General features: G+C 55.0%; 1 protein-coding gene across 5 annotated transcripts in view; it reads right to left on the reverse strand.

The window, feature by feature from the left end:
• Positions 1–388: 388 nt before the first annotated feature.
• The window catches only part of RALGDS (ral guanine nucleotide dissociation stimulator), a 64,157-nt gene continuing 42,207 nt past the window's right edge, over positions 389–22,338 (reverse strand). For 2 of the 5 annotated variants that reach the window (XM_049832724.1, XM_049832720.1), the window contains exons 2-18: positions 10,111–10,221; positions 9,360–9,553; positions 8,873–8,947; positions 8,509–8,702; positions 7,988–8,109; positions 7,614–7,829; positions 7,378–7,481; positions 6,932–7,016; positions 6,157–6,234; positions 5,971–6,057; positions 5,521–5,553; positions 5,161–5,282; positions 4,878–4,973; positions 4,471–4,711; positions 3,921–4,280; positions 3,677–3,791; positions 389–3,470 (exon numbers count right to left, since the gene is read on the reverse strand). In XM_049832724.1, coding sequence (XP_049688681.1) covers positions 3,295–3,470; positions 3,677–3,791; positions 3,921–4,280; positions 4,471–4,711; positions 4,878–4,973; positions 5,161–5,282; positions 5,521–5,553; positions 5,971–6,057; positions 6,157–6,234; positions 6,932–7,016; positions 7,378–7,481; positions 7,614–7,829; positions 7,988–8,109; positions 8,509–8,702; positions 8,873–8,947; positions 9,360–9,553; positions 10,111–10,221 — 2,409 coding nt within the window. In that variant the 3' untranslated portion in view covers positions 389–3,294. The remainder of the gene's footprint in view (positions 3,471–3,676; positions 3,792–3,920; positions 4,281–4,470; positions 4,712–4,877; positions 4,974–5,160; positions 5,283–5,520; positions 5,554–5,970; positions 6,058–6,156; positions 6,235–6,931; positions 7,017–7,377; positions 7,482–7,613; positions 7,830–7,987; positions 8,110–8,508; positions 8,703–8,872; positions 8,948–9,359; positions 9,554–10,110; positions 10,222–22,338) is intronic. The other 3 variants (XM_049832723.1, XM_049832722.1, XM_049832721.1) reach the window with 3 other exon arrangements.

The following is a 22,338-nucleotide window of genomic DNA, read 5'->3' on the forward strand; positions in this document are numbered from 1 at the left end:
CTCAAGGCTTCAGTATTTTTTTATGTTCTCTGGAGTTTTGTTAGACTGAGATATTTCCTTAGGTTTGGCCTCCAGCCCACAAAAGCAACATCTGCAGGGCTCACACAGTGACACATAGCTGTGCTCCTGAATACATGCATATGTATGTAAGTGTGTATGTACACAGAAGCTGCATCTGCGACTGGCTCCTCAGGTGTGCACTCACCATGGCTCACTGGGAGATCGTGTGCTTTGCCTTGTGCTCCTACCTCAGGGTAGCATGGGTTGCAATGGTAAGTACAAAGGCATTTTTTACAGCTTTTAAGACTTTATAAGGGGAGCTGTGCATGAATTGGTCTGTCTGGGGGCACCAACAGCCAGGGTAAGGTGTAGGTCCTGGCAAGGAGGGAATCCAGAGGCACGAGGGGCTGTGCAACAGCCTTACCCTTCTCAAGGCAACAGGGCACTGAAAAAAGGAGAGAGGCACTAGGCATACCACTGCCAGGTAAGAATATGTGCTCAGGTATTCACAGGCACCAAGAATAAATACTCTTAGAAATGCTAGGAAAAATACCCGAACCCAAGCTTTCCATCATAGGAGGCCCAAGGCTAAAGCAGCCAGAAATCACTTGGGCCAGAATTCATTTATTTCCCAGCCATTTTCAAAATTCCTCTGTTTGGGAAAACTGCAGTGATGTGGATGTTTAATTCTGCCTGAGTAGGTAACGGAGTTACCAGCCCTGTCTGCACAATCTGATCCTTTCATTTCCAAAAGCCCAGACTTTAAACTAATCTACGTAGCCAAAGGCACAGAGAAATTCTGGACAGTGCACCTGCATCTGTTGAGACCCACACTTAGAATTACCACACCATCCAAGTAATCTCCACTGATGTCTGTGGAATTATAAAATAGAAAAAAAACCATGCTGGCCATGCTAGAAAATGAGTCCTTTAGTGCCAAAGGAAAGATGCCTCAAACCAGGGCAGACCACTGTCTCCACACCATAAGGAATAACCATTGCATTTGCTCTTACAGCCATTGCTTATATCAAAAGGTGTAAAACCAGTAAATTGGACGTCACATTTATGCAACTGAAAAATGCGGCAGTCCCAACAACTTGCACAAAAATCAGGCACTGCTCCCTCAAACAAGCCTGTATCTTAGTTCAAACACAAAACAAAGCTCAACTCAGCAGAGTTAACGTAAGGTACAAAGGACAAGCACAAGTGCCGCCTCCTCCACAGTCAGGTCCACTCCTCTTTCTCCAGTAACTTGCCAGCATTTTTGGGGAAGGAGGACAGGACAACCCCTGCCTTGGGGCAGAGCCATTTGAGCATCAGTATTTTATTGCAAAGAATACTTACATTGCTGTGTACAAGTCACACCAGGCGGTGTGCTCCTTCATTGAAGTGGTACAAAATACATATGGTACAGCCAGTCCCTCCAGTGATGCTGGGCTGCTGGGGGACACCAGTGGGAGGGGAGGGGGGACAGTGGGGGCCAGCACGGCCCCAGGGTGGGCAGGAGCTGGCAGGCACAGAGGAGAGGGAAGACCCTGGGGTGCTGGTGCCCAAGGGCAGGGGCTGGGCTTCAGACAGCGGGGGGAAGCAGAAGGCTGCCCCTGCGTCAGGGAGCCAGGGGCTCCCATCATGTGCAGTGATAGGCGATGCCACCCGAGGGGATGCGGGGCTGGGAGAGCTCAGTGCCGGCCACGCTCGCACCCAAGCAGCCTCTTCCCCACCAGGGGCCTGCAGCCCAGCTCCTGCCACCAGCCCTGGCCCTTCTCCTGGAGCTGGGGAAGGCACTGCACCCACCCAGCAGCATGGACAGACGGGAAACAGGAAAGATGTGCTGGAAGGAAGCGCTTAAAAAAAAAAAAAAAAAGAGAAAAAAAAAAGAAGAGAGATGGAGCCAAGAGCAAAAAAAGGTCCCCCTTTGGTTAGTGTTTCTTACAATGATTAAAACAAGCATCTCTGCCTCTGCTCAAGCAACTAGTGGTAGAGAAACGAGGGTGTGGCCGGCAGGGTCTGAGCCCCACAAGCACGGCAGAGCGATGCTGCTGCTGCTGCCAATATCCCTCCCAGCAGCCTTAAATACTAGAGTAGGGAGAGGAGAGGGACTGGGCCGCAGGGCAGGGGGAGGCTGGATTAGTAAAATGTACAAGTTCATCTCTTCTATTTACAACCAATAAATATTGAAGAAAAAAAAAAATCAGTAAACTTTTTTGTTTTATACAAAAGAAGTCTCATTGCTGCTTCTCCCATGGTCAGTGTTTGAAAAAGTCCGGTTAAAGCCCAAGGTGAGTGGCACTTTCTGTGGGTCAGGCGGTGGCAGCCGGGGCACGCAGACCATCCTGAGCTCTCCGGCTCCTCACCCACCTGCGCAGACCCAAGGTCTCTATTTACACAAATTGGGACAGAAATTTGCTCTACTCCTCCTCGTTAGGCTGGCAGCGCTGGGGGCACGGCCCAAAGCTTCCCCCGACGGTAGAAGAGACACTGGCGTTTGATCTTTGGTGCAAGTTTGAACGCGGGCCGTCAAAAGTCCAGCTGGAGGATGAGCTGGATCAGGGAGAGGAGCGAGACCACGCAGGCTTCCAGTTGTCGAGAGCATGAGGCACCTGCTCATCACGGCATGGACGCAGCCCTCCTCCTCTTCCTCCTCCTCCAACCGGTGTGGAGCTGCATCCTTTCCAGCTCGCCTCCCAGCCTGGGGCATCTGCATCTTCTCCCGAGGGAAGAACAGGCAGAGGTGCGCAGCGGTGGCGATGCCAGTTATCCCGGGGAGGAAGGACGTGGAGGTAAAAACAACGCCAGGAAAGCCGGGAAGGAGAGCACCCCACCACGGGGGAGGCTTTGCAGCCCCGGGGTGATGGCTCGTGCTCTGCTCCTTGCAAACGGCACCTCTGCGAGTCACCGCTCCCCGGCTTGCGCGGACACAAGGCACCTACGGCAGAGGCGAGCTCCAGCTCTGGGCTGGCCGGCGGCTGGACTAGTGTCGCACCGTGGAAGGTTTTAAAAAAAACAAAAAAAAGAAAGAAAAAAAAAAAAGAGAGAGAGAGATTCCCTCCCCACCCCCCCCGCTGCCTTCCTGTGTAGAAAAAAAGACCTGATTGAAACGGGGGCTTGTGCAGAGAGAGACGGAGGCTGACGAAGCACCCCAGCTCTCGGTGCGGGAGGGAGATGCGCGGCCATCCCCCGCGGGCGAGGGTCGCTCCTCTTGCCATGCCAGGCGGCACAAGGACCGACCACAGCCAAGCCTGGAGCAGCCTGCCCCCAAGGCCCCGTCGGTGATGGGTGGCAGTGGGGCTGAGGCTAGAAGATGCCTTTGGCAATCTTCAGGCCTTTCTGCTTCATCCTGGGCAGGGTGGAGCTGGAGCCATGCTTGATCTTCACCCCCTTGGAGAAGCCTCGCTTCTTGAGCACAAAGTCATAGTTGGCGGCGGAGTTCATGGCATAGAAGACGTTGGCGTTGTCGGGGATCTTCAGCTCTGGAAATGACCAAGGATGGGGGTCAGTCGGGCACCCTTTCCCTGAAAGGGGCCCAGAGTGGGACTAAGAGTTGTCCCTGAGTGCTGGGACCCCTCTTGCTGTCGCCTCCAAGTCCAGCTCTGACCTGGTGCTGCCCAAGCTGCAAGGCTGCATGGCCAGCTGGGGACGCAGCCCCCAGGAAAGCCCTCCACACCCCAGCACACACCTCTCTCCTCCGAGATGATCTGAACAAGCTCATAGTCTTCAGGCCGGTCCCCATCCAAGTTGTGTTTGGCCATGGCTTTGCGAATAACGACTGGGGTCTTATCCTGGCTCGTCACCTGTGAGAGCAGAGCGTTACTAACCCAGGGGCTGCAAAACGCCACAAAGCCTCCCACCACCGTCTCCTCCCAAAATGGGCCATGCCCGCATCCGAGCGGGGCGCGTCACCGCAGGTGTCCCGTACTAACCAGGATGCTCTTGTACATGTTGCCGTTGTCCACAGCCAGGCTGACGCGGATGATGCAGCAGTCATCGACCTGCTGGTTGTAGAGGGGCAACGAGAGGGAAGAGTAGCTGGAGATGCCGGAGACCGAGCGCTTGTGGGTGCGGGAGGCCGTCACCGGCGTGGAGGAGACGGAAGAGGACGAGGCACTGCTGGAGCCTGAGCCGATGCCCGACGTGTCCAGGGAGGAGAGGGAGGTGGATTCCCAGAACTGGAGGGCAGGGAGGAGAGGGGATGCGGAGGACACAGTGGGTTTAGCTTCTCCATCGGCCACAGACGGGGTGTACCAGCGCTGGGGGAGGGAGGCCAGAGGGATCTCACTGACCTGTGACAACGGGGGACCGACACGACTACAGCCGCCGGAGGCGCGAGAGCCCTGCCATGCTGCCGGAGCAGCAAAGGGCAGGGGCCTCCCTTGCCCCGGCGGGTCGCAAACAGCCCCCAGGACCCCCACCCGCTTCCCCCAGCCCCAGCACCGAGGCAGAGGTGAGGCAGTCCCTGCACAACGGCCGCACCTGCCTCCGGAGGTCCGGACCCCGCGAGCTGCCCCGTACCTTCTTCTCCTGGCAGTCGGGGGACTCGGGGATGAAGCTGATGTTAATCTCCTCCACGTCGGAGCTGCTGGAGCCGGCGGAGGTGACGCTCACCGAGTCGGTGGCATCCCCGCTGCACAGGTACTGCCCGCACTTAAGCTGGTCGAAGGATTTCGAGTGGGAGCTGCCACTGGCACAGGGCTCGGTGCTCGGTGGCTGCCGGCTGCCAGGAGAGACGCGGGGCAGGTGAGAAGGGAGCAGAGCGAGGGTGGATTTGGCTGGCCAGGACAGCGGCCACCGCAGCCTGATCCCCTGCGATGCTCAGCCGGAGCTGCCCCGCACTGGTCCCCACCTCCACCCCGCATCCCACCGGGGATCAGCAGACTCACTCGCTCCATCGCTTGATGATGCCCGTGTTTTTCTTCGCCTTCAACGTGTTGCTGGCCGACTCCGACAGTGGCTCGATCTCGCACGACAGCCCGTAGCTGGGAAGGGAGAGATGAAGGTTTGAGCTCTCTGTGCCACCACAGCTGCGGCGAGCACCGTGCCGGCATGGCGAGGGAGGCAGAGCAGGGAGCGGAGCACGGGGCAGCAGCTGCTCAGGAGCCGGAGGAGACGAGCGGTGGCACCTCTTGATGCACCGGCAGCAGCACAGACCTGGACCACGCTCACCTCTCGGCCTCGCTGAGCCTCTCCAGGCTGTGGAACCATTCCACAAACTGGTCCTCCTGCGTGAAGCTGTAGTTGTTGCAGGCCGACTGAAGGAGCTTGATCTGGGCGATGACTTCAAACTCCTGCAGCAAATGGAAGCCGTGAGACCAGACCTGTTTGCCAGCCCCAGCCTCCTCCACAAACAGCCCAGCCGCATGCACGGAGGCAGATATGAAGGACCAGAATCCCGTTCCCCCAAAACGAAGAACATGACAGCAAAAAAGGAGAGGGATCAACCCCAAAGTGACTGGCACAGTCTGGGCTTGCACCAAGTCAGCCTCCTTCCACCCTGCTGTGCTGCTGTCAAGGCAAAGCTCTCACCTTCCTTCTCTTCTCAAAGTTGATCAGCCCACCCTGGAAAAGAAGGAGCCGAATGTCAGCGTGGAGCAGGCAGAAAAAAATTATTCCCGTCCCTCCCGGTCCCAGGCTCACTGCCACTGCCTTGTGGGCATCCCTGCCAAGGGGCAGCGTGAGAGCGACCCATTTCCATGGGCTGACAGAGGTGGATGCGTGGGGTGCAGTGTCAGATATAGGATGCAGAAGGTGCAGTGTCAGATATAGGATGCGCAGGGTGCAGTGTCAGATATAGGATGCAGAAGGTGCAGTGTCAGATATAGGATGCAGAAGGTGCAGTGTCAGATATAGGATGCGCAGGGTGCAGTGTCCGGCATAGGACGCATGGGGGACCCACCCTCCATTTATCAGCCCAGGCTCTGGGGTGGTTGTACTGAGGAAGGAGAAGAAGCAGAGGACTGAGATGGAGGTACATACGTCCAGGAAATCCTTCATGGCGGTGTCGAGCATCACCAGGTCCGTGAGGAAGGTGCCAAGGTAGGGAATGGTGCCCTGCATCACACCCTGTGGGGACAGCGAGGGACAACCAGGGTCAGCAGAGAACGGGAACCAACCCGGGCAGCCGCCGGGGAGGGGGCAAGGGGGTGGCTGTGCCAGACTCACCATCTCTCGCTGCTGCTGCTGCCGCTTCTGAGCCCTCTTTGGGTTGATCTCCAAGGTGGCAAATTTGGACGTGCCCTCCTGGATGTGGGGGGAGAAGTGAGGATCAGCCCGGCTGGGAAATTGCACTAATAGACAAGCTAAAATTCAGCCCTGCTTTTATTGGTACAACTTTCCTTGTAGAGGGAAAAAGGGATGAGGGGAAGAGGAGGAAATCAAAGCTGAGCTTTTTTGTGGCTCACAGGGAGGAGAGGCTTAGTGAATAGGAACTGCTGCTCCCATTTCCAGCTCTGTATAAATAGCTCCTCAATGGGATGTTTTGTTCCCTTTTGCATTTTGTGTCCTCTCAGCCCCCAAACTGGAAGAGCTAGGCTGGGAAGCTGCGGAGAGGCTCCACAGGGAAGGACATTTTTGCTGCAGCCTTTCACAAACCCTACCACCTGAAATCCAGAGCACTTTGCACCGGGCTGCTAAAATGCAGCTTCCTCTGGGGAGAAGCCGTCACCTGGTGCACTGGATCCTATCCCACTGCTTATCTCTGCTTGCTGAATTGCTTTGCAAGCTTCAGGCAATGACGACTTCTGGGTGGAGAAGCAGAAAGCCCAGCCTGGTCCAAAACCCCTGCCCGTTCCCCAGACTCAGCACGCCCTGCCTGCACCCACGCCTGCAACCCTGGCAGCACTGCCAGGGCTTTAGCCTGGTGGCTGGAACACTGTGGAAACTTCTGCCAGCATCAGCCCGAGCTCCCTGCCAGAAACAGGGTGCCACTTCCCCATACCTTAATGAGAAGTTCCCGGCTCAGCGAGTGGTTGTTCTCATCGGAGAAGATCTCTGAGAGCTCGTGGAAAGTGCGGAAGCTCTCCCTGCTCAGGGAGAAACATGGGGGGGAGTCAGCAATGGTGCCGCCCTGGGGTCTCCTCCTCGGGCTCTTTTCTGCTCATCCAAATGATCCCTGCAATGCTCACAGCTCTAGCAGGGCCTTGCTGTTTGGGGGCTATTCCAGGGTGTTTTGCATGGAAAGGAGGAGGAGGTGATGGTGCTTTTACGTCCTCACCCTCTTTAGGTCCCTGATACCTTATGCTGGTCCCTGGGTTTTGGGCACACTCCAAGAGGCAATGCTGGAGCTGAGAAAATCCCACCTACACATTCAAGGGCCACGGCCACAGCACAACCTCCCCCCTGAAACCTCCCTGCAGCTGCAGGAGCCCAGAAGACACCGCTTACCGTAGAACCTCGTCCCAGGTCTTCTTCAGCCGGTGAACAGCATTGCACTGCAGAGCCGAGAGGATGGCTCGGAGGGAGGAGAAGTTCTTCAGGATGCGGCACTCCTGGGGGCAGACAAGGAGATGACAAGGGGATTCAGCATTAAAGAAAGCCCAGGAATCTGCTGGGATTCACCCACCGCAGAACCGCAGCCCCGGGCCGAGGCAGGAGGTGAGCAGGATGGCAGGCTGTCCTACCCGAGCCACTTCGATCCACCGCTCCACCACTTTAGCCCTCTGCTGCGGCTTCAGGGACCGGTCTCCGAGACACGTGGCGATGACACAGTTGGCCACGCTATTGAACTGCAGGACCGTGGCACGGATGGTGGGCGCCAGGTGCTCTTTGCCCTTTTTGTCTCGCTGGGACCAGATGCAGCCCAGGCAGTGGTAAGGCACCACTTTCTTAAAGAGCTCCTGGAAGATAAAAGGGATGGACACGGGTCTCTTTGGGGTCCCTGGAAAGGGAACAGGCCAGGAGGAGAAGATGGATGGGAAGAGACAGGCCTGTGCCCAGAGCAGCAGGTTGCAGGCAGGCAAAGCACCATCGACCTGGCTGTTGAATGAATACTCACAGCATCCATCAGCGTGAATTGTTCTGCCACCATCTCGGGGGAGAAGGAGAGGAAATCTGGCTTCCCGTCCCCAACCCCGTTCTCCTCCACCAGCTGGAAGGTGCAGCCGCCATGGTCCACAGCTGTAAGAGACAGCATGAAGCTGAGCACCGCTGTGAGCCAGGGCCCATGCCGACCCACGCCAGCCCTCTGTAGGCACCTACATCCCACCTCCTGGGCTCTTAAGTCCCATCTGGCTTCACACCTCAAGAAACGAGGCTCAGATAAAAGGACAGTCATTTTAAACCTGGACACAAGTGTCTGCAGAGGATTAAAGGCAGATTAGCTGCCCACTTAGAAATCCCACTTCTGGTTCAGTTGGATTAGCTTCCCAGTGTACCTCCATGTAAATGCAGGCAGGGCTTATGGGGGTTCAGCCATGTGGCAAGACCTGAGGTTTTGGAGACCGTCAATGCCAACCAGTAGCACTCTTGCCACCTGGAGCCCCAAACGACACCCTGGCAGTGGGGAAAGGACCCCACCTTCTGCTTTGGACTCGCTCTGCTCTTGCTGCTGGAACTGGGCCAGCAGGATGCGGGCTCGGCGTTCCAGGTCTGAGCCGGGGATGTTGTGGTGCACGTAGGAGATGAGCTGCTTGAGGCAGGTGAAGTCTGGGGGCTTGCGGAAATCCTCTGAGTACTGGTCCAGCCAGGCGCCCAGGATGGAGGAGATGGTGCTGCAGGGAGAGGAGGAACACAGGCAAGCCTGTGTGAGAATCGGGTGCCATGAGAAACCCGTGTGCACCCCAACACACCCCAGGTACCAGGAACAGCATGGGATGAGAACTGAAAATCTATCAATGAGAGACACCCTTCTCTTGTTCGCCCACAGTGCGGTCAGACTTACTTTTTCAGCTCCATCCTCTCATCCACAGCGTGCCTGGCATGGTCCCCATTCGCCTGCACGTGGAGTTTGCCGTACCTGGTGGGGCACAGCAAGAAGGCAGTGAGCATCCTGGACTCGGCCGCCTATCGGTGCTGCCTCTTGTCCCTCCACATCACTCCCAGCTCTGCCAGGAGGTCGGGATGAACCTCCCACACACTGTCCTGCTCCCTCAACTCTGCCACAGAGGTGCAGAGCGAACTCTGCATTACGGGAAGAGGGAAGCAGCCAGCACTGGCCACCTTGCAGCAGGGTACCAGCTGGAAGGGCTCCAGCTCTCCGGGAAGTTGCATCCTCCTCGTCCTGCCCCAAAACCTTCATGCTGATGGATCTGGGAGAAGCCCACCAGCCCTTCAAGGCATGGCAGCAGAAGATGCTGGGGCTCTCCCGGCCGAGTGGGCTCAGAAACCGGCCACCCCCAGCTGAAATTCAGGGCTCAGGGCTGCCTCACCTGTTAAGCAGCAGGTCCAGCACTTGCTTGGTGGTGGCGAAGGCCCGGTAAGTGCACAGGAAGATGGTGACGTAGGTGGAGTCATTGCCCTTGAAGGCTGAGACCAGGTATTCCACCAGTTTCTCCAAGGTCCCAGCTTTTATCGTCCGCACCTTACACGTCTCATAGAGGTTTAAGGCCGACTCATTCTCAAACTGCCAGGACAGGAGGAAAAGTCAGTGGGTCGGGTGAAGACAGAGATGTTCAAGTGCAATGTGGTCCCAACCAGCTTCACGAGCCACCGTTCGGGTCTAGGCTGGGACCATGGACCCCCTGCAGTGCCTGGGGCTCTCGTGACAGGCCTGGGGAAAGGGAAGCCGGGTCTCCTCAGACACCAAATACCAGCAACCCAGCTGAGGAGCCTTGAGCATTTGGGAAATCCCAGGAAAGGCCTCAAGGTTGCCAAAATCTAGATGCAAATCAGAGTTGCCCTATTTTGCAAAACGGGGCTTCAGATTGTTTTCCCCATGCCCCTTCCCATGGGGCAGCAGCCAGCAGGTTCTCCCATGCCCCAGCTTCCCAGTGAATACATGATTCCCAGATAAGGGTTGGGAGGACCTCCCAGGACAGGAGTGTATGAGGGAGCAAGAAGAGGGCAAGACATGGGCTGGTATCGACCCAGCCAAGCCCTGACATCAGGTCACCGTGTCTCTGGCAAGGGAAACATCTTAAAATACGCTGTGTCAGGAAGCTGGCGGAGCCCCCAGCTTACCCCCAGCCATCGCTGCCCTTTGTTGGCCGTGTGATGGAGCTGCACTTTCCGGAGCGATATGCTGTAGATCACACCATCCTCCAGCTCTTCTCCGATCTCCTGCGTGGAGCTCTGCACAAGAAGACAAGATACACCGTGAGATAAGGAGAGTAAAGCGTGGCAGAGATGTTCTTGTGGGCTTGTACGAGGCATCCCAGCAAACCAAGGGCAACAGCCGGCAGGCAGCGAGAATCTCCCTTGCCTGCTCAGAAATGCAAACCAGGCGACACCAGTCTTTCTGGCCAGCTTAACCCTCGGCCCACCTGAGCCTGCACACAGGCAGAGCCAGGACTTTGGGAAGCTGCTCTCGGTCTGCTCCATGTCCCCTGGCTCTGCCTCTCAGCCCTTCTGCACACCCAGGCTGTGCCAGCGCCAGGTGCCGGGCAGAGCGGGGACCCCTCGCTGGGCAGAGAGGGGGACGGATGGCAGCACACCCCTGCACCCAACCCCGGCTGCTTCCCTCTCCCCAAGCTTTTGCCTTTGCCGTAAATTGACATTGCTGCCTGGTCTGACTGTAATCTCGGTAATCTGCCCCTGCGGGAACTGAGCACCTTGGCGTACCTTTGGTATTAAATAATAACCATGCAACCAAGCCGCCCGCAAGCTTCAGCAGCACTGACCACACACGCAAGGCAGAAATCCAAGGGGGGAGCTCAAAGCTGGTGGGGAACCCCAGGGAGCAGCGCTGGGGTGGGCTCGGACATAGCTGGGAGAGGTCCCTGCACCCCTGGGGGACAGGCACCTCTGGGCCACAGCCTGACCCAGCTACAAGGCTCACATTTCTGCTCTGGGGGGATGGAGACCACCTAAAATTTGGTGAGGAAAGAGAGGATGCTTCTTGGGGCAGGTCCCCAGGTACATGCCTCCCCCAGCCCCACATGCCAGCGTGGGACGCGGTGGTAACTCCAGCCCCACAAGGACAATTTGGCTCCCTTCTCCTCCTCCTCCTCTCTCACCACGCTCTGCTGAGTCAGTGCCTCTCCTAAGAGGATTTATCCAGATCCTTTTAAACACCGCAGGGATCTCCCCCTCCCTCCATCCCCCACGCCAAATGGCGGGACACGGTGTAACATGCGGCAAAACCCACTGCTCAGCAGATGGGGAAAATGCCCAGAAGCAATAAGCTGGTTAGCAGGGGGAGGTGACCTCATGCTGGGGCACAGGGGCTTGGGGACAAGTCCCCCCTGAATATCACACGGACCAGCCAGGGGCCAGAGCCAGCCCGTGGCTTTCCCTGCAATCTGCCTCTCAGGAGCACAAAAACCCCCAAGCGATGGCAACAACGCAGGGTTCACTGCGGAAGAAGCTGCCGTGGGACAACCCAGGATGGGGCCCCAGGAGCGATGCTGCTCCCTGCAAAAAAATCCTCTTCCCAAACGGCTCCTCGTGAATGTGGGAACAGCCATACCCCAGGGCCCCGGCTTCAGACAGCACTGCACATCTCAAGAGACACTGAGCAGAAAGTGCCAAACATGACCGTGAGCTATCAAATGTGCACCTAACGTGCTCTTTAACCACCATCCTTTATCATCACCATCACAGCAGCGGTCACCGCGCTGTTATCACACCCGGCTTAAGTCAAGTGCTTGTTATTAGCAAAGAATCAAGGCAGGGAACCACAGCAAGCCCAGAGAGTAAGGGGAAAGCTTTAAAAAGCTTCTTGTTCATGGCTGTAATGAATGAGGACAGCGAATCCCCCTGGGCAGGGTTACTCAACTTCTTCCTCACTTTCTGCTGAACCTGCTCTTCTCAATTCATGCCAGAGTATGCAGAGGTTTGGTTTGCTGAAGCTCGAGGGGTTGTGAGGCTCCTAACTTTGGCTGTGCTGTGAACATCAGAAGTCTTTCCGGGGATTCACTGGCTTCCAGACCAACCCTGAAAGCACTCGCACAAGGCAGCAGACAGACAGACGTCCTTCTGTCAGTCCCCCTCTTGTTCTGTGCTCTGGGATAAACTATGGCATAAATTTATGTTCAAGTATAAACAGGTCTGAATTTCAAGAATGGAAAAGGCACCCACCAGCACAGCGTGCCCCGCACCTTCCTAGACAGCGTGACATGAAAATACATCTCCCTCCTGCCTCGATAAATCTGACGGGCAGGTCTCCAGGTACATGCCCTCGATAAATCTGTGGGCTGACGATGCTGGCTGCTGGGGGTAGCGCAGATCTGAGCCCAGCTTGCCCCCAGCTTAGCTGGCCCAGGCCCAGGCAGCCCTGAGCCCCGAGGGTTGGCACCACACAGCCCGAACACCAACGGGGGCACGAACAAGCCCCTGAGCCCACCCTGACCCCCTGCTCCTCTGCAGCCCCACGTCACGTCCGCGCTGGGAGCCCCAGCAGCCACCCGTGACATTGGCCCCGGTTTGGGGAAGACGAAACCGTTTAAACACGTCAGTGAGGGGAAGCTGAGCTGGTATGTAGCTAAAGGCACTGGCAGCCAAAAGAGCTGGGCTTCTCCCCCATTGCCTCTCCCTCTGTCCACCAAAAGCTCACAGGAATGATGTGCTCCTACACCAGGTGAGCCACCCCTGACCTCAGGAGAGAGCTGCTGGCACCGCTGAAGCCTTGCGTCCGCTCTAGATCAGGCTCTAGATGGTACCTAACTTGAGCCCAAGTCAGCCAAGTTGTTTTTCTTCCTCCTATAGATGCTCTTTCCAACAAAAAAGAAAGAAATCTGTGGGAACTCTTCCCAGTTTGTCCACACAGACCATCAGACCCTGGTGCCCACAGCTATGTGCCGTCCTCCAGAAGCGACAGCAGTGGATGCCTCTTGAGCGCGCAAGCCCGCTGCCCAAGGGGCAGTGATAGAGAAGGGGGATCACCTCCAACAGTGCTTCGCATCAGCTCTCCCGGGCTCTCTCCCAGCCTTTATCACCCCTTTATCACCTTTCTGCACCCCAACCTGCAGATCAGCCCTACCCTGCGTATCTTCCAGTTATGCTGACTTTGGGCTGGAGGAAAGCTCTGGGTCCAGCAGGACCAGACCCCTGTCCAGTCTAACTCAGAAAACAGATTTGGCTGGGCAGTTGTAAACCCCAGACACAAATACCAAGAAAAATCAGATGCTTGTTGAGATGCAATTAAATTAATAAAGAAGTCAAATCATATGGGAGGACAAAATGTCCCAGGATCAATTCATGAATCATTAGCAGCTGCTGTGCAACTACAGTGGAAAGTATTGCCGTAACCGTGCAGGGGTTTTCACTACGTATTTTGTGTCATGTGCAGAGGATACACCCAATTTTGATGTGTGTAGAAGCAAATTTCATTTCCTTCCCATATCCAAGACTGTCAGATTCATTCAGTTTTTGTCTTGCTGACTTATGCGATATCCCCCAAAGTTCCCCCTTTGCAAACCACACACGAAGTACGCAGCTTCCCAGCGGTCCTCAGCCAGGCTCATGCCAAGAGCCGGGCGAGCTGCTACACTGGTACATTTTAAAATTTGGCTATTTATATTCTGTGTGAGCTTCCTCTTTCCTACCGCTGCTTCTCCAAGATGCTGATTGTGCATTCTGCACATGTTGGTTGAAAACCAACGAAGCAAAAAGCAGCAGCAGGATGGAGCCAGTGAAGTCCCACTCCAACTCCTGCACCAAATGCACGTTTCTCCCTTTGCAGATGAGGAGATGTGGGGTGGGAGCAGGGCTGGGAGAGACATGAAACCTTGGCCTGTGACTTATGTACGTGCCAGCCCTCAAGAATGCTGCTATCTTAAGTCTGGTACTCACACCAGGATTTCCATCAAGTCAACCAAAGATGAATGTCTTCAAAATGGTCCCTAAAGAGCTCTGACAGTCAAGTGCTGGCAAATATTACTGCAACAGCCATTGCTCCCCGTTGCCTGCCCTACAAATCTGCTGGAGTTTTCTGCCCCTCACAGCAGAAGGGAATGTGAGTCAGGCCTCAACCAGCACAACCGCAGCCCAGCACCCATGTGCAAACCCTCCTTCATTGGTGCTTCAACCCAAATAACTGAGCACCACACCATGGCAGAGATACAGGTGAACAGTTCCTTCCGCTTACTGCATCGCATTGGTAGAAGAGATGCATCCAACTGGCCCAGACATGACTTTAAATGGCTGCAACAAGATTAAGCAAAGCTTTCTGTAAAAGCACTAACTCTGAGCACGTTGATGGTTACGGCATTTACACTTTTCACAAAACTCATACAGAAGGGACTCAGCACTCCAGAAAGTGAGATCCAACGCATTTCAAGATGGGCATCAAAAAAAAAAAAAAAAAAAAAGATGACACAGAAAATGAACATTTGACCACAATTTCTCCAGCTCAGTGTGCAATCCTGCTCCTCTCCATACAGCAGGAAAAAGGCCTCTTGATGGAGGGGCACAAGGGAAAACCACATGTTTAACTTAGGGGTATCAGACGCCCAATTCTGCAGAGTTGGAGGCTTTTGCAAAAGCAGCCGTAAGTGAACTCTGCAGGAGTTCATCCCCTGAAATATGAAACTGGAGGTCTGCACCAGATGGCTTGCCTGGTTTTAGAGACTGCCGCTTCCAACTGCAGATAGCCCCGGGCTGCGTGAGCAACAAGCTCCCCACCGATAGTTCAAAGCATTGGTGACTACACCGGGGAGGAATTCCTGCTCCGTGCAATAAACTCTTCTGCTCTCTGGTGAATGTTCTAGTACACGGCGTGGTGTCGAACCCCACGTCTTCACATGGAGGTTTAATAACGAGCTCTAAGACACAGCCAAGGTTCACGAGCCTGGAGGAAGGGCTGTGGTGTGAGGGACCCTCGCAGGAGCCAGGCAGAGAGCAGCAGGGAATCTGTCTTCATCTCTTCTCGCCAGCTCGAGGGAGGGGAAAATGCAAAAGCCAAACAGCAAAGCAAAATATTGGCTAGGGATCTGCATTTTGGAAAGCGTTTGAGATCAGTCACAAAGGTGGTTTTATTAAGACAGGAGCAAAGTACAGAATTAAGTGTGAGCATGACAGCATCCCTGCACGTTACACACAGACAATTAGCCAACAATTACCAGGTCTTAAGAGCTCTGGTCCCACGTGTCCTGGGTTAGCGCATTGGCCTCCAAAGACACAAAATAATGAACTGTTATTGGAAAAAGGTATTAATTTCAGCACACGTGGAAGAGGCAAAACTGCTTAAAGTGCTTTTACTGATGCTCCGTGGACAACAGCTGGTTTAAAGATCACGACGTTTGTATTACTCTGTTCCCTTTCAGCTGGGCTACACAAAATGCCTGTCTGTTATACAGACAGGTATAACACAGCACCGTACCTTTGCACCGTGATTTCAAAGGGCCCCTGCTACCAGCCACAAGGGAAAAGCAGACGCTAACTCTGCCCATGGGAAGCCGGGAACCTGCGCCTGTTGGGAATTAACAGTCTTACTGGCTAACGAGACAAGAAAAGGCAGACCTGAGCCTCAGAGGCATCACCGGGAGTTTCTCATTGAAACTCCGTGTTTGCACAAGTTCGAAAGGACTTGATGAAAGACGGTAAAGCCAGAAACAGAAAGTGGGGGTTTGGTCTTTACAATCCCCAGTCCCTTCTCAGAATAATCTCTTCCCACCAGCAACGGGAAATGGGCCTTTTCAGAAACGAAAGAAACTGGCTCCGCCGAGGACCGCATCCTCCACGGTCGACACAAGCCCCGAGTTAATTTTCGTTTCACTCTCAGGAGCAAATCCCAAACTCATGCAATGAACAGCAGCAACTCTGGGGCCTCTGATGCAAACCGAAGCATATAACATTAGGTAAAAGGAAATAGGAAAAAAGCCACCCCCATCTAGTGAAAGGAAAACAACTGCAGTTCCGTGAACCAAAGAAAAAGACCACAAAAGCAGAAGTACCCAGTCCTACACATCCAAAATAAGCGCACACAGCACAACACCCTTCCTCATGGGGACTTCCAGGCAAAAAGCCCTGCGGTGGATGTTCCCCCACGGCTCCGCCGGTCAGGATTGTCCCGTCCGCTCCTCACACTCATCAGCAGTTTCCTTCCCCTGGCTGCACTCAGGAAGGCTACAGAGACTACCCAAAGCTGGCGAGGAAGCTGCCGAATATCCCCCGAGTTCGGGGAAACGAAAGGTGCCCCGTGCTGGTGCCTGCCTACCCCGGTGACCCACGGCATGTGCTTTGGATGAGCAGCCCCATCGAGGGCTGGAGCACTCTTGCTCCCAAACACAATCCCAGCGATGACCGTGGTTGGCACTGGGGTACAATGGTTCTCCCCGGCCAACGCCAGCCTCGGGCAAGTTGATGTCCCGGTGTCTCCTTTCTCCCCAAGCCGTGTTCCCGTTGCCACCGATGGAGCGCGAGTCCCCCGCCGCAGCTCGGCTGCACCCAGCCCCTGCCCTGGGCACTGCTCCCCGCACAGAGATGTTAGACAGATGGACACGATTCCTTTGGGTTTTCAACACTCTCCGCCTTCCTTCCTGCCTGCTCAGAGCTGCCTCAAACCAGGACTGGTTCCAACAGCCCATTAAAACATAACGACAAAGGGGGAAACAGGAAAAGAACAGAAAAAGGGCCAGAAGCTAAACTTAAACCCACTATGAAAAGGGGGTGTTTTTGCCAGGACACCAAGACAGCGGCGACAGCTGAGAGCCTGTTCTCGCCTCGTCAGCTGCTGGGCTCTGCAGCCGGGCTTTCCTGACACTCAACTCTGTTTTCGCTCTGCTTCAGGTGTTTCAGCATGGAAAGCTGCACCCAGTGCAACAATCCCAGGGCCGTGCATCCCCCAGCGCCATACACTCCTAGGGAGCAGGATGGGGCAGAGGGAGGGGACACATCACCCCGTATCTGCCTCTTGTGGGGACTTCAGACCTCCTCCTTCGGGGTCTGGGGCTGCCCGAGACTGACGGCAGGTCTGATCCTGTGTCCGTAACCCAGAGGGGTTAGAGACAATATTCAAAGGCAGCCTTCTCCACCCTCACGGTTTAGGAAGATGAGAAAGCAGCGGCTGGTGGATCTGTTACAAAAGCATCTTGTGACTCGCATGCAGTGAGTCAGTGGCTGGAGTGAGGATTAGGAGCTCAGCGCTCGGGTCCAGGAACGAGACAGAGCAGATACACAAGGTTCCTCCCCCATTTGCTTTTGTTTTGCCTTTAAAGAAAAGTAAGAGCCTTTCCACACGTAGAGACTTTTTCGCTCTTTTTATGGTCTGGAAACCAAGAGTCAAAGATCCGCAAAGACGCTCCGTGTCCACTCCATGCCTCCCAGGTCTCCAAGGGGCAGGATCAGGCCCCCTGATGCAGGTGCTGGGGGATCAGCCTTGCTAGGAGGACTTCCCAGGGAAAAGCAATCTCTGTCTGCAACTGGCAGTGCCAGAGATGCCAGAGATGACTGCTCAACTCCAAACCCTGGGTTTCTTACGCCCGGGAGTATAGAAGACCACCAGCACCTCTACCTAGACATTTGCACCCTACGTGAAAACCCTACCAAAGCAGGACTTCCCTCCCGTTTCCTACCAGCGGACGCACTGGGATGGGCTCCCTTCGGAGGCTGCTGAAGGTTAGAAGAAAACTGAGTGCAGCAGGTTTTGCTTCCTCTCCAAGTTGATGGAAAAAAGATCCCGCCGACACAGCAGTTCTAGCTCTTGCTCCACAGTCCTTAGCTTTGTGTTCGTGATCACTTCGGCGTGTGTTGCGGCAGCATCCAGGCTCAGCACCAACGCCTACACAGACTCAGGCTTGCATACAAGGGACGCAGCTGGCCTTCGCTTACAGAGCAATTGCTCCGCTACAAACTTGCCAGAGCCCGGAAGGCAATTACTGGAAGCGAAACCAGAACGACATGACTGGTGAAAACTGGTGTATAAAAAATTAATACATATTGCTCTGTAAGGGTAAATAAAGATTGAGTGTCTCATACTAAGTCATTTCAGCTCAGAACAACAGTCTGTATTTCACCAAGATGGAACAGAGAATTCTGCAAAAAACATAACAGTTCAAAAATTGATTATGTTTTGTGTGTTTACAGGAGCACCTGTAAGTCACTTGCAACATGACAGCTCTACAGTGCCTTGTTCAAATGCAAAGAAAAACGGGTGTCTGTCCCAAAGAGGTTACAGTTCAAGCCTGCCTGACCTAACCTTACTCTGTTGATTCCATGGCTGAAACAGGGCACTTTTGCACCAAGTGTGTTACTTCTGTGGCAGCAAGAACTGCCATATGCATTTGGAAAGGGATGGTGATTAGGTTGGCATTTGGAGCTGATATACCTTGAAACCGACTGGTATGGTCCCTCCTGAAATGTCATTTATGTCTTAACACATGTCAACCAGAACACACAGACTTGTTCGTTGTTGCAACTCCAGGGCAATGCTTGTCCCTTGCGTGTATCAGCATCTGCAAGCTAGTGAGTTCATCTATCCCAAAAGTCAAGTCTTTATATTCTCAGAGACACAAAGCCTTGAATAAATATTCTCCTGCTCTCAGCTCGTAGGCCATGTGCCAGTCCGGACAGCCAAAAAATTAATGTTAAGGAAACATCAGTGGCTCTAAAACCAGCTGCTTTTGTCAACCCCCCACCTCGCCCCCAGCATGTACCTGACCCGCGGGAACGAAGCTCACACCTGGGCACGCACCTGCGGCACGAGCGAGGCACGTGGGAGACGCAGAAAGGGCAACGCGATGATGACGGCTTCATCCAGCAACTGCCAGGCGTAAAACATCAGCCCGGACCCAGGAGGTGGCTTTCAGCCGCTCGTGCCATGCTGAACCATCCCACCGGCCCCATGCCAATATTCCCAGGGAGTTTCGCCACGCGCCATTCCCGAGCAGCCTGGATAAGCTGTAAATGGCTGCCTATGCAGCAACCCACCCGCTGTAACTTGCGGAGGGAAAAGGAAAGCAGAGAGTCCTAGCTTTCAGTGATTTTGAAGGTGCCTAGATTGGGGTGGACAAATTGGAGGCTGTCCAAAAGCCACGGCCCTGTCTGGCTGCAGTCTGGCTTACAGTAACTGTGCCGTCACCCTTTGTTTCAATTTGAACAAGGTTAATTTCAATTTAGCTCAGACACATCCTTAACTTAGATAAGCTGAACCAAAATAAACCCTCGTGAAAGAAATGCGTCCACCCATGTGTTTACACTGCCTTACGTCAACCTACCTTCCCTCCCTTAAAGCTGGTGCGATTGAAGCACGGGCAAAGCCAACGAGCCCAGACCTCTCGGGCCCCCCTCCCCAAAATCCCATCACCCCAGCCCGTGCAGAGGAGGATGCCTGGGGGGCTCCGGATGCCCCCAGCCCACCCTGACCCGGGAGCAGGGCAGGCTCAGGCGCTCTCCCAGCCCGGTTCAATGCCACCACTGTGTTCCCCGGGGCCGGAGAGGGACTCGCGGTGCCGGTGGCACAGGAATGGCCTCGCCGGATGGCTCGTTCTTTGTGTGCGTGTCTGCATCAGGGTGACCCAGTAAACAGCTGAAGCAGAGAAAATGCAGGAACAATCCAGTGCGGGGAGGCAGCGAGGGGCTGCCCGTGAAAGGATGGGAGGAATAAATACGAGCCTTTGTTCTCCGGCCGTGCCCCTTGCGCCCGACTCCCACCCGGCCGGGATGACGTAGGATGCCTCCGTTCCCTGCCGGCGTGCCTCCCGGGACGCCCTGCACGGAGATCCGGGCTGAGTCCCTCTCGTCCCAGCCTCCTCCTGACACCCGCAGCCCCAACGTGTCCCACCGCATCCCAGCTGCAGGTCTCAGGCCATCCCCTTCGCTCTGGGAAAGGGCTGGGAGAGATCCTCCTCTTGGATAGTCTCCCCTCTACTTGTTCCCCTCCCTGGGGCGCCTGTGGGAAGGTGGAAGGGAGGAGAGCAAGCGCTTTTGCTTTGTAATCAAGAAAATCTCACCTTCGGAGCATTACTTAAATAGGTGTCAACGAGGCAGTAGGTGCTATATAAGCAGGTACAGGGGCAGGAGTCAACAAGCCGACACCTGGGATGGCCTGCAATCAGGATGCTCAGTCAACTGAGTCTGATTTCCATAGCTGAAGCAACTGAGAGCTGAAGTTTAATTGGCACCTTTGGGGAGAAAACAACTGAGAAACAAAAATATTCAAAAAAATCCAGCTGTCTTCAAGTGCCTGAACATGCACACCAGGAGCCCAAGCAGTGAGGTTTGGACCCAGGCCCTGCCCCGAGAGCTGGGTGTGCCGGATCCTGCGCATCCAAAGGGTGGAAAGCAGCTGCGGTACAAGGAACGCGGGTGTCCAGGCAGGGCATGGGCAGCCGGGGTGGTGGGATGAATTCCCTCTCCGCACCTTCAGCCCTGCACGTCTAGGTGCGGGTCCTGCTGCGGACCACGTCCGAGCATCAGCCAGAATGGGACCTGCAGGCAACCGACCCTCCACCGGGTGTTAGCCAAACCCGGGGGGTGGCAGGGAGCGAGCAGGCAGCTTCACGCTGCGTTGCTCCACTTTCCCACCTACCCTGATTCAGCACAGACTTTTGGGACCATGTTTTCTCCCGCCGCTTAAGACACAGCCCTTTCCCAGCGATGGCTGATGACGAAGGCGTATCAGCATCTGCAGCAGCACACCTGCGTCTGCTGGGGGACACCGGGCATCGGGATTTCAACCTGGCGCTGGGTGACCACAGGCATTTGCAGGCAAGCGTTCCCTCACGTTCCATCTGTTTTTTTCATGGCAGGTAAAACACCACACAAGTAAGCCTGTTCCTCCTGGCCACAGCGCTTCGGTGAGCCAGTACAGGCACGCTCCCACCCCGACTCGTCTGTTCCTGCCACCCTGCCCTCTTCATTCCCTGGGATTACCAGTTGCAGGTGAGCATCCCTGCAGCTCGCCCTCCCATTTAAAATGATTTTGAGGGGACAAATCCTGGGATACCCAAAAAGCTGATGTGCACAACCACCATGGGGCAGCATCAGTGCGAACAGGGCAGAGGTGCCCACCTTCCTTCCCCGGCTCCTTTCCTTTGACGTTGCCTGGACTAAGACAGATCAAGGCTCAAACAGCCCCATCCTCCCAGAGCTGAGTTTTGCAAAGGAACATGCTGAAATCCATAGGAAGGAGGACTGGGAGAGATGGAGTTTGTGGTATACCCCCCCAACACCCGCCAGAAGCACCTCGGGGAATAAGTGTTTGTTATGACACTGGCGTAAGCCATAGCTACGCTCTGAGTCACCCCCAGCACGCTGCGAGGGAGGGACCAGCCGGGCCTGTCTTAATGCCAGTTCTCACTGTTGCAACCGGGACTGAATCTAGTAAACCACATTGTCTAGAAACCCAGTAATCACAGTGCTGGTCACCAGCAATGGGCACTGCCGCCGTATTGCTCAGCACAGGGATCCAGCCAAGGGGTCCTGACCAGCAGAACTGCAGCTGGGACCAAATATCCATTAAAAAAATATAATCAAAGGAAACAGATAGCAACATTTGGAGAAAAGCTGGGCTGCTTTAAGTTGATAAACCAAACCAAGCATTAGCCTTGCTCTGAAAAGTCTGCAGCGATCGTTGGGGTCGCAGCATGGGAGGAATGGGGGTGACACCCCCCACCACGTCCTCCAGCTCACCGGCTCTGCTGCCGCTCCAACGCACGGAGCCAGACCTCACCCGCAGCAGGCCACCGGCTGAGCCTTTTAGGGAAGTGTCTTTGAACTAAATCCCTGGGGTTTTGGCCTAAACTGGAAGGTGAGGTCCCGAAAGTCCCCACCACATGAAGGTGGGCGCTTCAGCATCCTTGTTCGCTTCCCACAGCTGAGTTTTCACCCTGCCAGTCTTGGGCAACACGCTTCACGTTGCCCAGCTTGGCTAAACAATGGTTTCCTGAAGTTAGTTCCAACTCTAAGAGGCAAACCCAAACCAAACACATCATTTCAGAAATGAAAACGCCGTCTGAGCAGGGAGCCGAGGGCAGGCTCTCAGCTTGCGAGTCTCCATGGTGACCCGACCACTGCAAAGAGCAGGGAAAGGTTGCGTGGTTTTGCTCCATCACATGAAAAGAAGTTCTGGTAAGATGGGTAGCGAGCCCTTTGAAAAGCAGGTTTCCACACAGGCCCTCAGCTCAGCTGCTGTTTGTTAAAGTGTGGTTAGCAGAAAGAAAAGCCGCTCTAAAAATAATGCCTCAGCATTCCAGATGAAGTTGCCTCCGATGAGTTTCCTCCTCAATCTGCTCTGTTTGCAAGTTAAAACAACTTTTTTTTCCTCCCCTGTCAGCTCCGAGGACTCGGCTGGTGCCTGGCAGCTGGAGC

The sequence above is a fragment of the Accipiter gentilis genome, chromosome 29 (assembly GCF_929443795.1).
Source record: "Accipiter gentilis chromosome 29, bAccGen1.1, whole genome shotgun sequence".
NCBI classification, from domain to species: domain Eukaryota; kingdom Metazoa; phylum Chordata; class Aves; order Accipitriformes; family Accipitridae; genus Astur; species Astur gentilis.